The following is a 24,549-nucleotide window of genomic DNA, read 5'->3' on the forward strand; positions in this document are numbered from 1 at the left end:
TCATGCGGGAGTAATGTGGGGCCCTAATACAATATGACTTGGTGTCTTTATAAGAGCAGTGGAAGAGACACAGACACACACACAGAGGGAAGATAGCCATGTGAAGTCACAGACACAGGGAAGAAGGCCATGTGAAGATGGGGGCAGAGATTGGAGTGATACATTTACAAGCCAAGGCTTGCTGGCCAAGGCCAGAAGGCAGGAGAGGGGTATGGAACAGACTTTCCCTCATAGCCCTCGGAAGGAACCAACACTGCTGACACTTGATCTTGGACATGTACCCTCTACACTGTGAGAGAACAAATTTCTTTGAAGTCACCTTGCTTGTAGGTATTTTGCTATGGCAGCCCTCAGAAAGTAATACAAGCTTTTCTGAGAAAGGTGCTTCTCTAGAGTAGAGGTCAGCAAACTTCCCACAAAGGATCAGATAGTTAATATTTCAGACTTTGTGGGCTTTGCCACAACTAGTCAACTCTGCCATTGCAGTAGGGAAGCAGCTATAAAAATATGGATAAATAAGCACAGATGTGTTTCAATAAAACTTTATAAAAGCAGATGACAGGCCAGACTATATAGTTGTCTGCTGACCCCCACTCTATGTGGTAAAGCAAATGGCAGTTGCTTTCAAGCAGGAGAAGGCTCTGATCTTGAATCCCACCCCCTGCCCATTTGTGTACATGGATTTTCACAAAAAGGGTGTTTGTGTTCGGGCCTGCCATATACGAACTAAATAAAGTGTCCTATAATTATGATTAGAAAATTGGTTTTATGAAAATATAAGGTTGCTTATCAATTGGAAGAATACACTTGCTTTTTGTCTTGCTCTCTCTAATCCCAGGAGACTTAAAACTACTATTGCACAATATCTAAAATAATTAGATAATTAGATGGGACACAACAGGTCACAAGAAGAAAAAGCATCAGTAGTGAAACTAAAGTGTTTGCACAAAGGCACAAACAATAGACTTTATAGGTATCCAGTTGCCAGTTGGGTCCTTCCCTCTCTGACCTCAGGTCTATTTACGTACTTTGCATTGTTGAGTTTCTCTTCATCGTTCAGGTTCTCTGTCTTCAGAAGGTCATAGTTAATGGAACCTGGTTGAATGGCGTCGATGAGATCCAGGACAGGCAAACTTGTACTAATCTTCGGGTCCTGCACACAGAGAAGGGTGGGTTTTATCAGTATGCTCCCAGGTTACTTTTATTTCGTTCAAGGGAAGTGGGTAGTTCTTTCCTCTTAAATATGAAATATATACTGCTGGTCTGGAAAATGCAACAGTGTTGCACATTAATTTTAGTTTCAAATCAATTGTAGTTTCAGTAGAGGCATTAGTAACTTCCTAAGTAGCTCAATAAGCAGAGGAAACCTATTGTCTACCAACAGGCAGGGAGCCATTCTCAAATAGCGTGTGAATGAAAGTAAGCACAACTAGAGAAAAGCAGAGAGGTTGAAATGTTTAATGTAACTACTGGTATGAACAGAGGCAGGAAAGATTTGATTTTAAAAAAACCATCAAGAAGGAGAGACCAAAGATGCTAGGAGAAACCTTGCTTCATTTTGGGGGATATCCCGGAGGTGAAGGGCAGGGATAGTGACAAGGGCTCAGTTGGACAAGAGTTTCAGTAGATGCTCATTTCTTGGAGACCTCAAGGAAAGAAAAGAGTCCATAGGTCCAGGGAGACAGTGTTGGCAATTATGTGATTAAATGAAATGACAGTAACTAATATTTGTTGGTGTTTCACAGTTTGCTCAGCACTTTTTTTTAAAAAAAAGAATTGTAGGTTGAATTTTCTTATCTTCTTACAATAATTATTTTTTTCTCTTTTTTATTGAATTTATTGGGGTGACATGGTTAATAAAATTATATAGGTTTCAAGCGTACAATTCTACAATACATCATCGTATTGTATTGTGTGTTCACCACTCCAAGTCAAGTCTTCGTCCATCATCATTTATCCCCCTTTGGTCTCTTCTATCTCCATTACCCTGCTTTCCCTCCGGTAATCACCATCATGTTGTCTGTGTTTATGAATTAAAAAATTTTTTTTGCTTAATCCCTTCACCTTTTAAAATAAATTTTCTCACTTGTCACCACAGATATAGGCACCTGAATTTAATTTACAGTGAGTAAAGGAAGTTTCTGAGGTTAAGTAAGTTGCTGATAAGTGGTGGAGCTGGGATTTGAATCCAGGTATTCTGACTCAAAACCAAGGTCTCTTTCTTTAGCATTTGTAAACGTTCTGATGGTCATAGTAATGGTTAAATGACCTACAGATACACTGCTTTGCAACCTCACCCACAGGTAAAAGACACTTTCTCCTCACTGATGGACCCTCACCTGCAATCACTAGCACTAACCTCAGGAGTTACAGGTTCCTCACCTATAATGTGAGAAAAACCATAAATCTGACTTCACAATGTCTGTGAAGATGAAATGAGACATTAAAAACAAGGAGCCCTGGTACTCAGAGCGCATTCCATATGGGGGAAGCCCTTCTCCTTTGCTCTTGTCCACCACCTTTCCAACTATCTTTCTCTTGCCAGCTTCCATACCTCCACTCAGCAATTCAGACTGAACGGTAAGGTGGAGGGGGGACAGAAAGGACTGCTACGTGTGATGAACTCACTGGGACTGGGCACTCCTGGTACAGCCCAACCTTTCTGCCCTTTCTGGTGGGAGGAGATTTTACTTTTTTTCTTGATTTTGAAGCAGAGGATTGATATCATGATCAACTGCCTCACTGAACCTGTTAATACAACTCCAAAGGGGTCCTTTCTCCAAATATTGACCTTTAAACCAGAAAAATGTAGATAAGATGGCATAGATATTATAATATGGATCAAGTATATAGGTCCCTTGAGGAAGGATCCTGTTAATGTATAAAACATGAGTTAAGAAATTTAATAAAAGATAATGCTATTATTATTAATAAAAATGGGATTTGGATACAAGTGCTCAACTGCTTTTTTCTCAGAAAATACTGCATGGGAGATCTTTTAGCATTTTATGTTTCACCATCATAATGTTAACTATCTGAATCATGGAGCTGTGCACATTTTAAGAATATTATCAAAACATGGTCGCACTCATATGTGGAATCTAATGAAGAACATAAACTGATGAACAAAAATAGACCCAGAGACATAGAAGCATCGACAGACTGTCAAACCTCAGAGAGAAGGCAGGGGAGGGAAGCGGGGGAGAGATCAACCAATGAACTCATCTATGCTAATAAAAGGGTAATATGCTAATTAGACCAGGTCAACCAGACATCTTCCGGTTGTCCGGTCCTCCTTCTGGACATAGCCACTGTGGCAGAGGGCTGAGGCAGAGGTGTTTAGGGGTGATCAGGCCAGCAGGGGAGAGCAGTTTGGGGTGATCAGGCTGGCAGGGGAGGGGAGTTAGGGGCAATCAGGCCGGCAGGGGAGGGCAGTTAGGGGTGATCAAGCAGGCAGGCAGAAGGGCTAGGGGTGATCAGGCAGGCAGGCAGAGTGGTTAGGGGTGATCAGGCAGGCAGGCAGGCAGGTGAGTGGTTAGGAGTCAGCAGCCCCAGATTGTTAGAGGGATGTCTGACTGCTGGTTTAGGCCTGATCCCCTTAAGGGTCCCAGATTGGAGAGGGTGCAGGCTGGGCTGAGGGACCCCCCCTCCTGTGCACAAATTTTGTGCACCAGGCCTCTAGTATGAATATATGCATAACCCACGGACACAGACAATAGGCTGGTGAAGACCTGGGGTGGGGTGGGTGCGAGGTGGGAGAGGTCAATGAGAAAAAAAGGGGGCATATGTAATACTTTCAACAATAAAGTTTAAAAAATATTATCATATTTGTTATTACTTTATAAGAACAAAACCTAAAATGTATGTAAATATGATTGGTTTTTAAAATTAATTATTACAGGAGAAAGTGACAAGATATTTATTTGTCAATGAAATAGCTATGAACATCAAAACAATAATGGGTCATTCTGCAAAATCAAAATTGGAGGGGAACCTGAACTACCTCATACTTAAGGTCACTTTAAAACAGATAGAAAACAGTAATGATAAGCATGGAGCTCAGGTGGTCATGAGCAGTAGACTAAGAATTTTACCTTGAAACTAGAGATGGATGAATGTTTCTCCGCTTCCTTCAATGTTTCATTTACCCAGTTGACAATAATCTCATCATTGACCTTCTGCCCACCTCCAATTTCTTCCAGAATATTCAGTGTGTACCTGAACAAAAATCAAGAATGATTTTTTGGAAAAAAAGTTGCTAAATATTTCAATATCACAGAAAGTAGTTAAGGTAGAAAATATCTTTTCTTTCTAGGTATGTCACAAAAGATAGCCTGGACACCGTTACATTAGTAGGGGTTGGGGGGGAAATATATATATATATATATATATATATATATATATATATATATATATACACACACACACACATACACACACACACACACACTAGTTCTTTTTAGGATAACTTAAAATATAACTTTATGATTGTTAGAATGAGATGCAGAGCAAATATTTCCTAAGCACTGTCATTGCTTCTTGGGTCGGAAGAGAAGGCAGATGAGAAGAGAAGCAAGGGAAGGGAAATGATGCAAAAGATCTGAACCAGTAATGCTTTGCTTAAAGGAACCATAAACAAAGAAGGAAAAAGTCAATGTTAGAAAGGCCCAAGTAGCCAACATATTAAATATATGTATGTAGAAGAGTTTCCTTCTTATATCATAGAACAGAAATGTTAGGAATACCTCACAGTGAAGGTCACTTTAAAGTAGAAACCAAAGTTAAGCTCCAGTCTGAGAGTAAGAATCACCTTAGACAGTGTTATAAGAATTGGTTTTGTTTGCGAAACTTATTAGGAAGCTTCAAAGCTCTTAACATTTCATGGAACAGATAAGACTCACCATTCCCTAAGGCAACTCTCTCTGAAAGGTGAAATACACAGAAGAAAGCCAAGCATTTGAGCAGGTTTGTTGGCCTAAAGGTTCAGGCTTGCAGGAGAGGGTCAAATTACCCATGTAAAACTTTCAGGGCTAGGGTTTCAGTGTGTACTGTTCACTCTGAAGCTCAAGTATCCTGCCATTGTCTGGAGGGAGGGCCTACTCAAATGAGGTCACCCTCTAGTTGGTTGCCTAGGATTGTGTACATAATCCATCGGGTGTACTTTCCCAATTACTGATTCTATGGAAAACACAATTTTCCCACAATTTCCCACATGGCTTTCAAGTTTAATCTCTGAAATAGGAATGATGCCCTGCTTCCTCCAGGTTACAGCATCTTTTCATCATTGTAGCCGGGAGGAAAAGAGCTCCTGCAATTATATACAGGCAGGGCAGAAATAGGTTCATATTTGAGAGTATGTGAAATACAGAGTTTATTCTTGTATTATTATTATTTTCCATACAAATAATTATAAACCTACTTTTGCTCCACCGTGTGTGTGTGTGTGTGTGTGTGTGTGTGTGTAATTATGTTTACCAATCTGGCATCAAAGTCATCTCAATTATACCTCTTCAAACACCCTCAAATCAACTGTCTCCTCTTCATTCTGCTTCTCCTCCTCATAGAATTTCCCTTCTAAAGTACAGTTCTGGTCATGTCATTTAAAGTGACATGGCTCAAAGAATACAGGTCAAATTCCTTAGAATGGTACATGAGGTCCTTCATAATTTGGTCTTGGTATCTCTTTTCAATGAACCTCTTATTTCTTATTCCCTCCTCTCTTCTTGGCCTTATTTTCAAGCTCCCCCCACTCCCCAAACACACTCATGTTTCAATCTCACAGAACCATCAGCAGCTCCCCGACCAAACCATGCATCCTCCTGACTCTCTGATTCAGCTTTGTTCTCTGGGAAGGGATTTCTAATTCTTTGAACAATTTTCAGTGAAGCACTTACTTGTTTCCCAGAACTTCTGATGGAGTTGATGTGCATGTCTCTGCCTACTATGTCATTTCAGACAAAATCCATAACCTTGTTCATCATATTGTTTTCAGGGGTTAGCAGAGTGCCTAGTACATACTGAGCATCTAGTATATGGAGGAGTGAAGTGGTGGGTGAAATAAATAGAATGGTTTCTCCCATAGAAAGCAAGAAGAAAGTCAAGATGGGTAATATTTAATGTGGACCCAGAGAGGGGACCAAAATGAGAAAGACTAATGAGAACAAATGGGATAAGTCTCAGGTAAATTTTTAAAATATCCCTAGTTTAGAAAAAGGCCCTAGTTTTGATCTGTTCATAATGATGATGCCTCATGGCAACACTGGCTTCTTGTTTCCATGTGTATTAAGTTATTATCATCTACCATAACATTTAAGCATTTCTTCCTGGTAAAGTCATTGAGGATGGTACATTAGTGTTTGCCTCCTTAGGTCATATCTCAGTATAGTTTGATGAAAACAAAGTTTCATCTAGCAGCTTCACTCATCTCAGGAATGAATTCTTACTTCTCTTTGTCAAGAGCCCCAGCCTGTTTTATTGACGCTCTCACATGGATAGAAGCAGTGCTTTTGACCTGCTTCTTGAGCTAGGGAAGCAAATGGCACAGAGGAGAAGCTCACCTTTACACAAAAGTCTATCCATGAAAATATTTTTTAAAAAGCCACTAAAGAACAGGGAAGTTTAAAAAGATGGAGAAAACCATGGCGGCAGCTCACTGCATTCAGGTGTCTGAGAATGGCCCCTCACAGTGGCACAGAGCTCTGGTGAACACAAATTTGGCTTTCTGCCACCTCACGGGAGATGGAGAGGTTTAAAATGGAGCCCCATGCTTGCTGGTGAGGACAGTGGTAAAAACAAAGGGAAGGATGGATACAATTAGGTTGGAGCCTCAACTCTAAGCTTTAAATGTAGATAAAAAATTTAAAACAGAAATAAATTTGGCCTATGTCTACCTATGATTTTCCTTGTGAAATACTCCATATCATCAAATATGTTTTGGGGCAACTGTGCTATTATTGATAGGTCTCTCCAGACAAGATCCCTGTATCACAGGTGTTTGCAAAACTGTGCTGTGCTGAAAAGTTCTCCTCTGTCAAAATGAACTGGCATCAGGAGCCTCAGCTTCAGCCAGGGTCTCAGTCAACCAAGCAGGATTGGAGAGGTGTGTGCGTGTGGGCCTCCATGAGCTGCAGCCATTACTTTTTTGCTTTTCTGCCTTCCAACACTTGCTTTATTTATTTAACTTTTGAACCAGAAGGACAAACCTTTGTGTTTTGTTTTTCAAGGACCTATGCCAAATTCACTGTCCTAGACTGTTTGATTTGGGGAGAATCCTCTCATTTGTCTAACTCAGCTCTGTATTCATTTGCTGGAGTCTAACCGGCAGCCTACTTCTTTCAGGCTTTTGTCTCCAAATTTATACACACACTATTTGCCAGCTTTGCACCTTGAGGACTATTTTCAGGCTACTAAAAGGGAAAGGTTTAAACATACATCTCTTATTTGTTCTCAGGGGAAAAAATGGCATGCCCTTCATTGCCCAGATAAATGACCTTAGCACATCTGTGCAATCCAATGAAATAAATTCAAGCTAAAATTGCCTCTATTAGGTCTGTTAATGTGTAGCACATAGAGAAATACATTTCTTCTGGTGGCATTTACATAATTTTTAGTCATTTCATCGCCTTCAACAGTAATGTATTTCTCTCTCCACTTTTTTACATGCACAATTCTTATATAGTAGACACTCATGAGAAATGTGACATTAACCAGGTGGCAACAGTGGCAGTAGTAGACTAGACATTGTTATATATATGCCAGCCATAAAGTATGACTTTGGGCCACATTTTTATAAGACTTCCACAACAAAGATTATATTACAAGGTGATTTTCAGATATTATGAAATTCAAAATAGAATAGAATTGGCCCGAGTTTTTAAATAATTAAAACAGAAAATATCAAAGATTATTTTATATTCAAACCCACAGGTCAATTTAACTTTTGCAACTAAAAATATTTTTGCTTTGGTTTTTAAAACAATCAGTATCAAAACCACCTCATTAAGGGTTAAAAGCACATGTGAAAGACAACAGAGAAAAATTCAAAAATAGTTTCTGAAAATGCACTGGTGAAAATGCATTGGTTAGAAACATACAGGTCTAGATATATGAAGTAAAAAAGGAGATAGAGTTGAAGTTTCTTTAGCTCTGGAGTTTTCTGGGCCAGAGGAGTTTTATGACACCTGCCTCAGACTTCAAGGAGGCCCCAGGTTAGAAATGGGTAGTAGAGAACTATACTTGATAAAACAAATGTGAATCAGACTGTGAAAGCTATTATAATCATGTCTGATTATCCTAAGCACCTGGAAACATTAACATAATTCGAGGACTGTTATGAAGACCTGCAGACGGTGGCCTGGGCATGAAGCTGAAATGCCTAGACCAGTGATGGCGAACCTTTTGAGCTCGGCGGGTCAGCATTTTGAAAAACCCAAACTTAACTCTGGTGCCGTGTCACATATAGAAATTTTTTTGATATTTGCAACCATAGTCAAACAAAGATTTATATTTTTGACATTTATTTTATATATTTAAATGCCATTTAACAAAGAAAAATCAACCAAAAAAATGAGTTCACATGTCACCTCTGACACGCTTGTCATAGGTTCGCCATCACTGGTCTAGACACACAACACACCTTGTGATTGCCATTACCTTATTAGATGTAAGATAAGGTGACATGTGGTTTCTGGAGCTTCCTTCCAGGTAGAAAAATGAATTAAGTCATATTAACATAGGCTCTAAGTAAGTGTTATAAGACTTCTGCCCAGTCAGAGCTATCATTATAGGGGGACAAAGCAAAGCATTTAAAAGTAAACTATTTTATACTTACAGATTTGCTTTCTAAAAGTCTCCTAAAAATACTTTTGTACCCCAAATTGTTTATTTTTCTCATAATTTATTTTATATTTGTATATTTTATTATATTCCACTATTACTAATAATACCAACATCTAGCTCTCATAGCAATCAAATTTATAGTCAGTTTTAAAAGATAGCTAATTTTTTTTTTTAAAGAACTAGCAGAAAATTCTGCTTCTGTTCATGATGAGGTTAACAGGACCTGATTTACCCTGCTGCCTTAGATACCTAAAACACAATGAAAAAGCACATGAAACAACGTGTTCAGACTTGGGGTAACTGAAAGCACAAAACAGTAGTCCCTGAAAGAGGGCAACCAAACATGGTTAGCCCTAAGATTGTCCCAGCTTATTGCATGAAGCGTTTCCAGGCTGCAGTGCAGGGAGAGGACCCCAAATAGAGCATGGCGTTGAGGGGAGGGCTGAAACCTCGAGGAAGCCAAGGTGCCTAGGATTTGTGGGACAGAATACCAGAGAAGAGAAAGCCACCTGTAAAGAAGAGAGTCATTTAGAAAGAAAGTTCCAGAGACCTTCAGAGGGTGTGCCTCAAGTCTTTGGCGTGCATGTGAAGAAACTGCCAGAGGCTCAGAAAAGAATTGTCAGAAATGAATGGGCAGAACAATGCTTGGAGCTCACTCAAGGGTGGCAATAATTTGGTTCTCATCAGTCAGAGTGGAAGAACCATATGATACAAGGAGCATCAAGTAAAGTACTCAGAAGAGATGATCTCAGTATTGAAATACAAAATTAACTCAAGACTAATTAAGGCTTTAAGTAACCCTTAAAATGATCACCTGCTTTTTAGTAAGTAACAACTGCATCCCAGGACTAAATTCTAGAATATTTATTTAGAGGAAAACAGAAATATCCAGTACATATCAAGGAAAAGTTCACAATGTCTCATATACAATAAAAAAATTAGGAAGCATGCAGGGAAGTAGGAAAATATGACCCATAATGAGGATAAAAATCAATTAATAGAAACAGACCCAGAAATAACAGTTATTGTAATTATATTCTGTTTGTTCAAGAAGGTAGAGGGAAGAGCTATGGGATATGCCAAAAAGATCCGAATCAAGTATTTACACTTGAAAACCATAATGTCTTGGATAAACATTATATACCCTGAATGGGATTAATGGAAGATTAGATGTTGCAGAAGAGAGTAATGAATTAGAATACAAAGCAATAGAAACCACCCCTAATACAACATAGAGAGAAAAAAAGGAAAAATAGAGAGAAAAATGAATAGAACTTCAATGAACTCTGGGCACTTTCAAATGACCAAATATATATGTACCTGGAGTCCTCCCCCAAAACAAGGGTTGGTAAGTATAGGAGACATATTTGAAGCAATAAAGGCTAAAATTATTCCAAATTTGATTAAAACTATCAACCCACATATTCATGACAAATCTCAATCATGAGCAACATCAAAGGACATTATAACCAAAGTGCTTTAAACCAGTGATAAAGAGAAAATCTTAAAAAAAGCCTGAGAAAAAATATATTCTCTGTATATCATATTATATACAGAGAAAGAAAGATAAACATGAGAAGGAAAGATATACAAATATAAAAATGATAAAAAAGACTTATCTTTGGAAATAATGCAGACCAAAAAATACTAAACACTATCTTTGAAAAAAATATCTTTCAAAAATGAAAATGAACTTTTCAGACATGTAGAAGCTGAAATTATTCCTCTGCTCTATTAGAAATATTTCCACTGGAAGACATATGATATCAAATAAAAATCTGTATACCATGGAAAGAAGAGTATCAGAAATGGCAAATATGTAGGTAAATGTAGCATATTTCCCCCATATTTTGAAAAAATCCCTTTTAAAGATAATAGACTGTTACTAACACAAGTCAATTTAAAAGCAAAAGGATAGAAGAAAAATATGCCATCTTAATACTAATCAACAGGAAGCTGAAGTGGCTAAATTAATATCACAAAAAGTAGATTTCAGAGAAAACACTACTACCAGGCATAAAGAGAGTCATTCCCTAATGAAAAGGGGGTGATTAATTAAAAGGACAAAATAATCTAAAATATTTATGAACCTAATAAGAGTTTTAAAATACCTGAAACAAAACTGATAGAACTGAAAGGAAAAAATTTTAAAAGACTTTTCATTTTAAGTTTAGCTTAAAATATAGTTTTCCTAGATTAAGTCACATTCCTAAAAATTTTCTAGTACTTTTCTAGGTTAATAATACACTCAATAAAAAGCTATTTCCCTGAGCTGCATTACCTTCTCATTAACTGCCAAATCAAGGCCAATGTTAGTGTGCGATTTCCTTCATTGAGATCTTGTCCACCAATGCCAACCAGGGAAAACTTAGCTTGATTCTTCCCCAATTCCACAGCATAGTTACAATTCTCAAGCTGTTAATGAAGAAAGAGGACAACAATCTAATGTAATCATCTCTATGGTGCTAAAATACTAAAAAAATTATGATAATAAAAATAAAGACAAAATGAAATAAACATGGCCAGATTAAATGATCTCTCAAGTCTTGCCTGCTTCTGCAATTCTAGGATTCTAAATTAGACACAGAAAGTTCCATCTTTTCTTAAATAAAACCTTTCATTTCTACCAAAAAATATTCACAGTGTACTCTATGTGTAAAACCAAAATAAATTCATCATTGTGGACATTTTCATGGCCATATCGCACTACATAAACAGGGAGCCATGCTCAGTTACTTGTCCGTAATATTCCTAAAATAGCTGAATTCCTAAAGGTTGGCCTGGAAAAATCTGGATTCTCTATTCTACATGCACACAGTGGACTGACATGTGAGACAGATATTCCTGTGGCTATGCTTGTATAGTAGGAAATGTTTGTGCCAACCGTGTTGCTACTTTTCCATAACAATGTGTTCTCACTGTGTTGACATTAGACAAACTATTTGTACAAGTCAAATTGTGAGTACAAAGTTCCATTTTTTTGGAAAATTAGAATGAGAATCTTGCTGGGGGAAGAGACCCTGCCCTGCTCTAATTATCTTAATTAGAATTTTTACAGCATAATATTTAAAGACATCCAACATGGAATAATAAATAAACAAACAACTCGCTTTAATAAATCTAGATTTCTGATTGCTCGACTGTAATTTTAAACCCTGGATAAACATTACTTATCTTCTAAGTTTGGCCTCCTGATAAAGTATTCACAGAATGGTTTTGCAGGCTTACGCCTACTGGAACATCTATATTTACCTTCTTCATATTGCCCCCCAGTTTGGGGTATGGTGGTTTGTTTACTCTGTTCCAATCGACAGGGACTTTAATCTTTTCATAGAGCTGGAAGATGACCAGGGCATCTGATAAGTCACTGAACAAAAAGCAAACACAAAAGAATTCTCAGATAGTGAACATTTATGAAGGGTCTAAAGTGAGCTAGGCATTTCTTTATATATTAGCTTAAGGAATAGTCACAATTTGGTAAAATTGATGAAAACAGCTCCATCTTTTGAGGTAAAGAAACTGACTCAGACATTGAGGGAACTTATTTGAGGTCTTCCCTAGGAAGACCTATGTTCCTTCAACTAAAACTCATTGCCTCCAGGAAAAAAATATGGCTCTAATAAGTGACATAGGAGACAATCACAAACTTAACATTTATTGTTTTGCCTACTTGTGAGCAGGTCATACATAGGCTGGCAACATATAGTACATTTGTCCTTTTGCTAGGTTATGATTTTGTATGAAACACTTAGCCAGGTTGGTGTATGAAAGTGAGTTTCTCTTTTTCTGAACATCCATCATCTGCAGATCAGTTTGGCACTTCTCCTTTTTTCATCAAGGTGCACACATTTTGTGAAGAGAACTGCATATCATAGCAGTATTTGAAATTTTGGGGATCTTTCAAGGTCTCAAGAGTCCCCAAATATTCTTACCTGTACAAATGATTGACTCGAGGGTTAACACCCAAGGAGTTCATCCAGTTCCTAAATGTCCGTTCTTCTCTTGTCTCACCTAAATTAATGAAGACTGGTTATCTTTCAGGCCCCTAGACAATATGCCTTATTAAAGTTTAACTAAAGAGATTGTAATAAAAACTGAAGTAGAATTTTAAAAATTAAATAAACCCTAATGGATTTGGATGAGGTTGCTATTCTGTGTTAATTTTTCTATTTCAATTTAACAAGTATTTCTCTGGTGTTTATTAGCAGTGGGCAAGATCCTTTGCGAGAAAACTGTCAGTTGGCCCTCAAAGGCTTACATTCTTTCTGGAAAAACTTCTGGTCATCAAAGAGAGCTCATGTAAGCTAGAGAGCTAATGTGCGAGGTAGACATGTTTGATATTTGAATTGAGATAGGGAAGAGAATAGTATGGGCTAAATTTGGAGGGAGAGGGATTTGAGCTTCACCTTCTAGAACTGGTAAAATCTGGCTAATGATGATTAAAGGGAAGAGGATTTAAGGATATGGTAGGGGTGGGATTAGGAGATAGAGTAAATATGAACCCAAAGGGAGTGATAGGCAAGGCCTTATTAAAACCATTAGGAACAGATTTTTCAGGGATCTGTGTTGTTCAGTGCATGGAGATAATGCTGTCCAGTGGCTGGAACCAGAATCAGGGATATTTGTGTGAGGTAGCAGATTTGGGTTGATATATTAGACAATCATTATGGTTCTTTTTTATATTACTATAATAAATTCTTGAGTAAGGCCGAGATATAATGAAAGCAGTATTGTGATGTGCTTGACAGCAGTGTGTAGAATTTCTGGAAGGCAATATACATCTAAATTAAATTAAACATGCAGAGGGGATAGTGTTTGACACTAGCACATTTAAGAGCTTGATGAATGGAGGAATAGGCCCCCAAGACCTATTGAAATAGTTGGTGTGTGATTTAATAAAAGTCTAAAAGAGCAGAAAGGAAAAATAATGATAAAAAAGCCATTCTATAGGAAGAATTATTAGTATTTGCTGATTCAATACATTTAGGGGTGAGGACGATATTAAAGTAGAACTGAGGGATTTGGTAATTAAAGAAAAAAATGGTAAGGTTAATGGAAATGGAGACTTTCTGAAGGAAGGCGATGGGAGGAGGGTAGAATAGAAAGACAGTGGTGTATGTGTGTGGGAGAAATGATCAATTTTTCTTTGTAAATGCTGAATCTCAAGTGATAGTGAAGAATCCAAAGGCGAATGTTCTAGAGACAGCTGGAAATGGGTGATAAGAGGCTTGATATATATACATGGAGTCAGCAAAATGCATGGACCACTGACCACAATTTATCAAATGATACAAATGCAGCAGTGTTGGAATACAAATTAATTTTGCATTTCTAGCTAGAGTAAAGCATTGTGGAGAAATGATCAACAATATGTTAAATCTGGACTTCCTTTCTTTGGTGATAGTCATTTAATATTAACTTTGTTTTGATTTTCCTGTCTCAGTATTGAGACTAACTCATGATGGGAATTAAAATAACCATCTCTGGCACTGTTACCTATTAGAAACTGAGTAACGCTATACGCTTTTTTGTTCACACTTAGGGAATCAACTCCCAAACTATAATTGTCAGGGATTCTGCCTCAAAATATGGTTGTGTGCCTCCCATAACCCAAAGCAAAGAAACAAAACAAAAACCTCAGTAAACACCTCCTAGAATAGTTAAAAAACATTTTTAGATGATGAGTGGCTGCAATTTCTTACTTCTAGGAATTAACACTCAGTCCCCTAAGTACATAATTAGATTTTTGGAAGTTAGGATTTATTTCATCTGATAATTAAGTTCATTGTTTTGCCTAAAACAATTCTGATAATGGATAAAGCCTATGTATTATGGATGTGATGTAATAATATTTGATTTTTCTTGTTTTGCTGTAATTGACTGGATTAATCTATTTTATTTCCTTTGTTATGTATCAGAGAATTCATAATCTGTTTGGGTTTTATATTTGCTTAGGAGGTGATTTTGAATTGCCTAGAATTGTGAATGATTTTTTAAACTCTCAATCAACTGGTTTTCAGTTACCTTCAAGAGCCCCCCAGTCTATGTCCTGGTTCTCTGGTTTGTGCAGGGCAGGATATCTGTTAAAGAGGTTGGCAATGAAAGCCAAGTTCAACTTGGGGTTCCCTCGGACAACATCTGTGGCTGTGACAAACTGCCGGCAGCCCAGCCTCTCCGCCTGCTGCAACATGCATTCTGCCCTCTGGATGTCATCCTTCTCCTGCAATGAAAAAATCAAGGCTGGGTGAAGGCTCTCCATGCACAAAGTAGACATGGATAACAGAAAAAGAAATGGAAATCTTACTGAAGGAAACCTTTAGTGTTTAACCTCAAATAGACACCCAATAACAGCATATTATTATTTATATTCTCCTGAACCGAAATCTGAAAAATCACAAATAAAAGGAATCTTATCACCGATAAGGGTTTAATCTCCAACATTTATAGGTAACTCATACAACTTAACAAAAGGAAGATAAACAATCCAATCAAAAAATGGGCAAAGGACCTAAATAGACACTTTTCAAAAGAGGACATACAGAAAGCCAAGAGACATATGAAAACATGCTCAAAGTCACTAATCATCTGAGAAATGCAAATCAAAACAACAATGAGGTACCATCTCACACCTGTCAGAATGGCTATCATCAACAAATCAACAAACGACAAGTGCTGAAGAGGATGTGGAGAAAAAGGAACACTCATGCATTGCTGGTGGGAATGCAGACTGGTGCAGCCACTATGGAAGACAGTATGGAGTTTCCTCAAAAAACTAAAAATGGGACTCCCATTTGACCCCGTGATCCCACTTCTAGGAATATATCTCAAGAAAACAGAAACACCAATCAGAAAGGATATATGCACCCCTATGTTCATAGCAGCACAATTCACCATAGCTAAGATCTGGAAACATTCTAAGTGCCCATCAGTAGATGAATGGATTAGAAAACTGTGGTACATCTACATGATGGAATACTATGCTGCTGTAAAAAAGAAGGAATTCTTACCATTTGCAACAGCATGGACGGAACTGGAGAGCATTATGCTAAGTGAAATAAGCCAGTCAATGAAGGAAAAATACCACACGATCTCACTCATTTATGGGTAATAAAGACCATTATAAACTTATGAACAAAAATAGATACAGAGGCAGACTGTCAAACAGACTGTCAAACTACAGCGGGAAGGCTGGGGAGGGTTGGGGGGTGGGGGGGGGGGGGTAAGAGATCAACCGAAGGACTTGTATGCATGCATATAAGCATAACCAATGGACATAAGACACTGGGGGGTAGGCGAGGCCAGGGGATTGTCAAGGGCGGGAAAAAAAGGAGACATATGTAATACTCTTTGTAATACTTTAAGCAATAAAACAATAAAAAAATCAAGTGAATAACAACAACAACAACAGCAACAACAACAAACAAATAAAAGGAATCTTGGGAGTTAAGTAATCCAGTCCTCTCATGTCTATACAGGACCATTTCAGAGGAATGATTTGCTGTCCTGTTTTTTAAAATACTCAGTAGACACCACCCCAGATGGTGCAGGGAGGCTAACAGCAGCGGGATTTCCTACGCAGACACCATCTCTGGCTGCTGAGTGTAGCAAAAGCTAGCAGGACCCCAAGCGCCTGCAGCTGACACCTGTGGGACCAGCTTTGTAGGGAAGGGAATATAGCTCAGAACAGGGACAATCAAGGTGAGAGACTCAAGGCAGACCCAGCCTCTGGTCAAAGGAGTTCCTGACCACTGGACTACTAGGGGCTTCAACCTCTTGGACCTCAATCTGGCTGACCAGGGCCAGAAAGGTACAGTAATTAACATTAATCTGCACTGAGAAGCTCCCAGGAGGCCCAGGGTAGACACACCAAACATCAAAGCAAAATACAGCGAGCCCCAGAAATAGTGGGCTCAAAGCAGCTATATAATAGCTGGCACAACAACATTGGGGTTAAACCTCACTGGCAGCAATTTGGAGGGGAGAACCCTCCCACGAATGGGACATCAACAATCCAGATCCAATTATAACAGGAGAGCTCAAATAATGCACACAGGGGCATTCCTAGAGCATCCAGCTCAGGTGAAAAAGGAGAATGCACCACTGGACCCTTCCAGACACTTTTTACATAAGGCCATCCCACAAAGACTTGGAGGCATAGCAGTTCTAACACATAGAAGCAAATACAAAGAGACAGCTAAATGGGGAGACAAACAAACAACCCTCAATGACAGAAAAGGAGGAATCTCCAGAAGAAGAACTAAATGAAAAGAAAGCAAGCAAGCTATCAGACATAGAGTTCAAAGCAATGATTTAAAGATGGTTAAGGAACTTAGTGTAAATTAGAACAGCATGAAAAGGGAAATAGAGGCCATGAATAAGAACCATACAGAAATGAAGAATGATATATCTGTCATAAAGAATACATTGGAAGGGATTAAAAGTAGATTGGATAAAGCAGGAGATTGAATCAGTGATTTGGAAGACAAGGTAGAAATAAATACCCAATTAGAGCAGCAAATAGAAAAAAGAATTAAAAAGCAGGAAGATAGCTTAATAGAGCTCCAGGACAACATGAAACATGACATCATCCACATTACAGGAATATTAGAAGGGGGAGAGGGAGAGCAAGGAACAAAGAACCTGTTTAAAGAAATAATGACAGAAAACTTTCCCAACTTACTAGTGGAAAATTTCACACAAGTTCAGAAGGCACAGAGAGTCCCAATCAAGATTAACCCTAAGAGACCCACACCTAGACACATAATAATTAAAATGGCAAACATTAAAGACAAAGAAAGAGTCTTAAAGGCAGCAAAAGAGGGACAAAACCTTACCTAAAAAGGAGTTCCCATTAGAACAAGCATGTCAAACTTGCAGCCCACCAGCCTCAAGTTTGGCATGCTTTCATGAGAATGCCAGCTGACTTCTCAAGAGAAATACTTCAGGCCAGAAGGGAGTGGCATAAAGTACTCAAAGTAATGAAAAGCAAGGGCCTAAATCCAAGACTACTCTATCCAGCAAGGTTATTTTTTAAAATTGAAGGTGAAATAAAAAGCTTTCCAGATAAAAAATGGTTAAATGAATACATTTATCACCAAACCAGCAATGCAAGAAATGTTAAAGGGACTGCTTTAAGAAGAACAGAAGAGAGAGAGAGGATCATAGTCATAAAGAAAATAAAAATGGCAGTAAGTAAATACCTTTCAATAATAACCTTAAATGTAAGTGGCTTAAATGCTCCAGTCAAAAGACATAAGGTGACTGAGTGGATAAGAAAACATGACCCATATATATACTGTCCACAAGAGACCCACCTCAGAACAAAATACACTCAGACTGAGAATGAAGGGATGGAAAAATATATTCCATGCAGGAAAAAAAAAAAACTGGAGTAGCAAGACTCATATCTGACAAATTAGACCTCATAACAAAGGCCTTAACAAGAGACAAAGAAGGTCACTTCATAATACTAAAGGGAATGACTCAACAAGAAAATATAACCCTTATAAACATATATGTACCCAATATAGGAGTACCCAAGTTCATAAAAAAACTCTTGATGGACTTTAAGGGAGAAATCAACAGCAGTACAGTCATAGCAGATGTGTGTGTGTGTGTGTGTGTGTGTGTGTGTGTGATAGTAGACTTTAACACCCATAGTCTGCACTGGATAGATCTTCCAAGACAAAAATCTAACAAGAAAACAGAGGCCTTCAATGACACCCTAGATCAGATGAATCTAACTGATATTTACAGAACATTTCAACCCAAGCAACAGAATATACATTCTTCTCAAGTGCACATGGAACATTCTCAAAGATAAACCACATGTTAGGGCACAAAACAAGTCTCTACAAATTCAAGAAGATTGATATGATACCAAACATCTTCTCAGGTAACAATGGCATGAAGTTAGAAATCAACTACAATAAAAATACTCAAATACATGGAGGCTAAATAGCATGTTATTAAACAATGAATGGATTACCAATGAGATCAAGCAAGAAATTAAAAACTTCCTGGAGACAAATGAAAATGAACATACAACCAAAACCTATGGGACATGGTGAAAGCAATGTTGAGAGGGAAGTTCATAGTACCACAGGCAACTCAAGAAACAAGAAAAAGGACTAATAAACTATCTAACCTTACAACTAAATGAATTATAAAGAGAACAGAAAGAAAATTCCAGAGGAAGTATAAGGAAGAAAATTATAAATATCAGAATAGAAATAAATGATAGAGAGACTTAAGAGACAGTACAAAAGATCAATAAATCCAAGAGCTCCTAGCCAGACTCCTCAAGAACCAAAGAAAGAGGACCCACATAAGTAAAATCAGAAATGAAAGAGGCGATATAACAATGGACCACAGAAATACAAAGGATTGTTAGCAAATACTATGAACAACTATATGCCAGCAAACTAGATAACTTGGTTGAAATGGAAAAATTTCTAGAAACATACATTCTTCCACAACTAAATCAGGAAGAATCAGAAAACCTGAGTAGGCCAATAACAACTAATGAAATTAAAACAGTAATGAAAAAACTTCCAGTAAACAAAAGTCCTGAACTGGATGGATTTACAGGTGAATTTTACCAAACATTCAAAGAACTAAGACCTATCTTCCTCAAACTATCCCAAAAAATCCAAGAGGAAGGAACACGCCCAAGCTCCTTTTAAAAAACCAACATTATCCTAATTCCAAAACCATATAAGGATACTACAAAGAAAGAGAGTTACAGGCCAGTATCCCTGATGCACACAGATGCTAAAATCCTCAAAAAATATTAGCAAGTCAGATCAAGCAAGACATTAAAAAGATCATATATTATAATCAGTGGGATTTATTCCAGGGAAGCAAGGCTGGTACAATATTCACAAATCAATAAATGTGATACATCACATAAACAAATTAAAAGATAAAAACCACATGGTCATATCAATAGATGCAGAAAAGGCATTCGATAAAATTCAGCACCCATTTTTGATAAAAATTCTCAGTATAGTGGGAATAGAGGGGTCATACCTCAACATAATAAAGGCCATATATGACAAACCTACAACCAACATCATACTCAATGGACAAAAACTAAAAGTGTTTCTCTTAAGAACACAATCAAGACAGGAATGTCTGCTTTCACCACTCTTATTCAACAGTACTGGAAGTTGTAGCCACAGCAATCAGATAAGAAGAGGAGGAAGAAAAACTCTTATTATTTGCAGTTTACATGATGTTGTACATAGAAACCCCTAAAGACTCTACCAGGAAATTACTAGACTTAATAAATGAATTAGGCAAGGTAGCCGGATATAAAATCAACACCCAGAAATCAATGGCATTTCTATACACAAATAATGAACTCTGAAAAAGAAATTAAAAAAGCAATCCCATTTACCTTTGCAACAAAAAAGATAAGGTACCTAGGAATAAACTTAACCAAGGAGGTAAAAGACTTGTAATTGGAAAACTATAGGACATTAAAAAAAGAAATGGAGGGAGATACAAACAAAAGAAAGCATATACCATATTCATGAATTGGAAGAATTAACATCATTAAAATGTGTATACCCAAAGCAATCTAAAGATTCAATGCAATTCTTATTAAAATACTAATGGCATATTTCACAGAGCTAGAAGAAAGACTCCAAAAATTTATATGAAACCATAAAAGACCCAGAAGAGATGCAACAATCTTGAGAAAGAAGAGCGAGATAGGAGGGATCACAATACTGATAGAAAACCATACTACAAAGCCATTATAACCAAAACAGCCTGGTATGGGTTGGCACAAGAATGGGCATATAGTCCAATGGATCAGAAGAGACCCCAGAAATTGATCCATACCATATGGTCAATTAATATTTGACAAAGGAGGCAAGAACACACAATGGAGTAAAGATAGTCTCTTAAACAAATGGTGATGGGAAAACTGCACAGACACATGCAAAAAGATGAAACTCAACCAGCAATTTACACCATACACAAGAATAAACTCAAGTGGATAAAAGACAAATGTAAGGCATGAAACCATAATAATCTTAGAGGAGAACATAGGCAGTAAAATCTCAGACATCTCATGTAGCAATATGTTTATGGCTACATCTCTTAGGGCAAAGGAGACGAAGGAGAAAATAAACAAATGGGACTAAATCTAAATAAAAAGCTTCTGCACAGCAAAAGAAACCATCAACAAAAGGAAAAGGGAGCCCACAGTATGGGAAAACAATTTGCCAATGATACATCTGATAAGGGGTTAATGTCCCAAATACATAAAGTACTCATACAAATCAACAAAAGGAAGGTAAACAATCCAATAAAAAAATGGGCAGAAGATTGGAATAGACATTTTTCTAAAGAGGAAGTACAAATGGCCAAGACGTATGAAAAATTCTCAAAGTCACTAATCATCAGAGAAATGCAAATTAAAACTACAATGAGATACCACCTCAAACCTGTCAGAATGGCTATCATAAAAAGAAATCAACAAATAACAAGTGCTGGTGAGGATGTGGAGAAATGGGAACACTAGTTTATTGCTGGTGGGAATGCAGATTGGTGCAGCCACTATGGAAAAACAGTATGGCGTTTCCTCAAAAAATTAAAAATGGAACTTCCATTTGACCCTGCCGGAAGCCAGCCATCCTACTTCTCAAAATCTATCCTAAAAACCTCAAAACACAAATTAGAAAGAATACATGCACACCTATGTTCATAGCAGCATTATTTACCATAGCTAAGATTTGGAAACAGTCCAAGTGTCCATCAGTAGATGAATGAATAAAAAAGCTGTGGTTCATTTACACTATGGAATACTATTCAGCTGTAAAAAAGAGGGATCTCTTACCCTTTGGGACAGCATGGATGGACCTGGAAAATATTATGCTAAGTGAAATAAGTCAATCTGAGAAAGACAAATATCACATGATCTCACTTATTTGTGGAATCTAATGAAAAAAATGAATTGACAACAAAATAAGACCCGAAGCATGAAACAGACTGACATACTTTGATGTGGGGTTGGGAGGATGAGAAGAGATAACCAAAGAACTTATATACTTACTAGAGGCCTGGTGCACTTGGTGGGGGGAGGGGTCCCTCAGCCTGGCCTGTGCCCTCTCGCAGTCCGGGACCCCTCGGGGGATGTCCAACTGATGGCTCAGGCCCGCTCTCCAGGGGATCGGGCCTAAGCTGGCAGTCAGACATCCCTCTGGCAGCACGGGAGCCCTCAGGGGATGTCCGACTAATGGCTTAGGCCCGCTCCCCCTGTGGAAGTGGGCCTAAGCCATTAGTTGGACATCCTTAGTGCTGCAATGGAGGCGGGAGAGGCTCCCGCCACCACCGCTGCACTGGCCAGCCATGAGCTGGCTTCTGGCTGAGCGGCGCTCCCCCTATGGAAGCGCACTGACCACCAGGGGGCAGCTCCTGCCTTGAGTGTCTGGCCCCTGGTGGTCAGTGCATGTCATAGCAACTGGTCGTTCCAGGTCATTCAGCCATTAGGGTCAACTTGCATATTACCCTTTTATTATATAGGTCTAGTGGCCCGTGCACAAAATTCGTGCATGGGGAGGGGGTGACCTTCAGCCTGGCCTGCACCCTCTCCAATCTGGGACCCCTCAGGGGATGTCCGACTGCGAGGGATTGGGCCTAAACCGGCAGTCGGACATCCCTCTCACAATCCGGGGCTGCTGGCTCCTAACGGCTTGCCTACCTGCCTGCCTGATTGCCCCTTACTGCTTCTGCCTGCCAGCCTGATCGCTCCCTAACTGCTCCCCTGCTGGCCTGATTGATGCCTAACCGCTCCCCTGCCAGCCCAATCACCCCCAACTGCCCTCCCCTGCTGGCCCAATCACCCCCAACTGCCCTCCCCTGCCGGCCTGATTGCCCCCAATTGCCCTCCTCTGCCAGCTTGATTGCCCACAACTGCCCTTCCCTGCTGAGACCCACCTCCTCAGCTGGGACTTGCCTCCTCCTTGCAAGGTGGTAGAGATTCCAGGACCAATCTCTTCCACACCACGCAGAGCCACGGGACCCCCAGGCCTCACTGCACAGAGCGGCTGGCAGGCCCCGCCTCCACTGTGCATGTGGCCATATTGTGGTGGCCATCTTGTGGTGGCCATCTTGTGGTGGCCACCTTGTGGTGACATCACGCGCAAGGGCCACCTAGGCTTTTATTAGTATAGATATGCATAGCCCATAGACACGGGCAATAGGATAGTGAAATCTTGTGAGAGGGTAAGGGCTGGGAGGAGGGAGTTAAGGGGAGGATGGGAGGAAATGGGATATATTTGTAATACTATCAACAAAGAAAATATATTTTAAAAAATATTCAGTAGATTCTACAATTTATTAAGTGGATTTAATTATCTTCAACCATTGAGCTTACTTTTTATTATTTCTTTTCTACCAAAAATGTTTATTTATTAAGTAATAAATTATATTCCTATTTTTAGTTCATCAAAGATATTTATATCTGCCATTAAAAATGTATGACTAGTATAACCACATTTCCCACAATGAAATGGTATACATGCAACTTAAATAAAATAAACATGATGAGTTATTTAAGCTACATATTGTCATTAATAAATATATAATATCAATTTGGCTTTTGCAGACTTCAGACTGAGAACCACTCACTGAACATATTAAAAGTCTATTCAGCCCTACCTGGTTTGACTCAGTGGATAGAACATTGGCCTGCAGACTGAAGGGTCCCAGGTTCGATTCTAGTCAAGGGCACATGCCAGGGTTGTGGGCTCAATCCACAGTGCGGAGCATGCAGGAGGCAGCCAATCATTTATGTTTCTATCTCTCTCTCCCTTTCCTTTCCTCTCTGAAAACAATATATATATATATTTAAAAAGTTTATTCATATAGTTTTAGAGAATCTCCTGTCATTTGTAAGCAGACTCTTATTAGAAGACTCTTGTTGAATTATGATCCACTGTCCTTAAAGCTCTGAAGAATCTATGAAAACACCAATTTTCAGAAAACAGAACTTCAGACTAGAACTATTTCTTAATATGATGCTTTACTAGATAACACTATATACATTATACAGTTCGTGAGCTTTACTTCTCATTCAGGAATGAATTGATTTTAATATTAACTCATTGGGTTGAAGCAGGGGTGGGCAAACTTTTTGACTCAAGGGCCACAATGGGTTCTTAAACTGGACCGGAGGGCCGGAACAAAAGCATGGATGGAGTGTTTGTGTGAACTAATATAAATTCAAAGTAAACATTATTACATAAAAGGGTACGGTCTTTTTTTTTTTTAGTTGTATTCATTTCAAACAGGCCGGATCCAGCCCGAGGGCCGTAGTTTGCCCACGGCTGGGTTGAAGTCTAATAATATTAATTGAGGCACAAAAATAGGTAAGATGATTTCTCAAGATCAATATTAAAATGGTGGCAAAACTAAAGTTTTGACATTCAGACTCATGCTATGCCCACTATTTTTAAGAATGCTCAAACAAGACACTTCTAAGAATTCACACATCCTGCCCAATCTTTTCCTCCCATTACCCTTAGTGATGTAGTGAGGGAGGGCTGTGGCTGGGTGAATTTTGGAGCCACCCTTAGGTTTAAATTCTTACTGTACCAGGCACTGGGTTCTGTGGCCATAAGATGATTATTAGCTTCTCTGACCTTCAGTTTTCTCAACAATAAAGCAGTTTAACATTTACCTCAGTGATGTTTGTAA

At 38.5% G+C, this 24,549-nt stretch overlaps 1 protein-coding gene across 1 annotated transcript in view; it reads right to left on the minus strand.

Annotated features, from left to right (window-relative positions):
- Nucleotides 1–24,549, minus strand: part of LCP1 (lymphocyte cytosolic protein 1) — a 69,250-nt gene that overhangs the window by 3,117 nt on the left and 41,584 nt on the right. Inside the window, exons 10-15 of the mRNA XM_070409152.1 lie at nucleotides 14,863–15,058; nucleotides 12,771–12,849; nucleotides 12,091–12,205; nucleotides 11,120–11,253; nucleotides 4,095–4,218; nucleotides 1,029–1,153 (exon numbers count right to left, since the gene is read on the minus strand). Of these exons, the coding sequence (XP_070265253.1) occupies nucleotides 1,029–1,153; nucleotides 4,095–4,218; nucleotides 11,120–11,253; nucleotides 12,091–12,205; nucleotides 12,771–12,849; nucleotides 14,863–15,058 (773 nt within the window). The remainder of the gene's footprint in view (nucleotides 1–1,028; nucleotides 1,154–4,094; nucleotides 4,219–11,119; nucleotides 11,254–12,090; nucleotides 12,206–12,770; nucleotides 12,850–14,862; nucleotides 15,059–24,549) is intronic.

Source organism: Myotis yumanensis, unplaced genomic scaffold (assembly GCF_028538775.1).
Source record: "Myotis yumanensis isolate MYYU_CA2020_CCGP unplaced genomic scaffold, mMyoYum1.0.hap1 SCAF_3, whole genome shotgun sequence".
Taxonomy (NCBI): Eukaryota; Metazoa; Chordata; class Mammalia; order Chiroptera; family Vespertilionidae; genus Myotis; species Myotis yumanensis.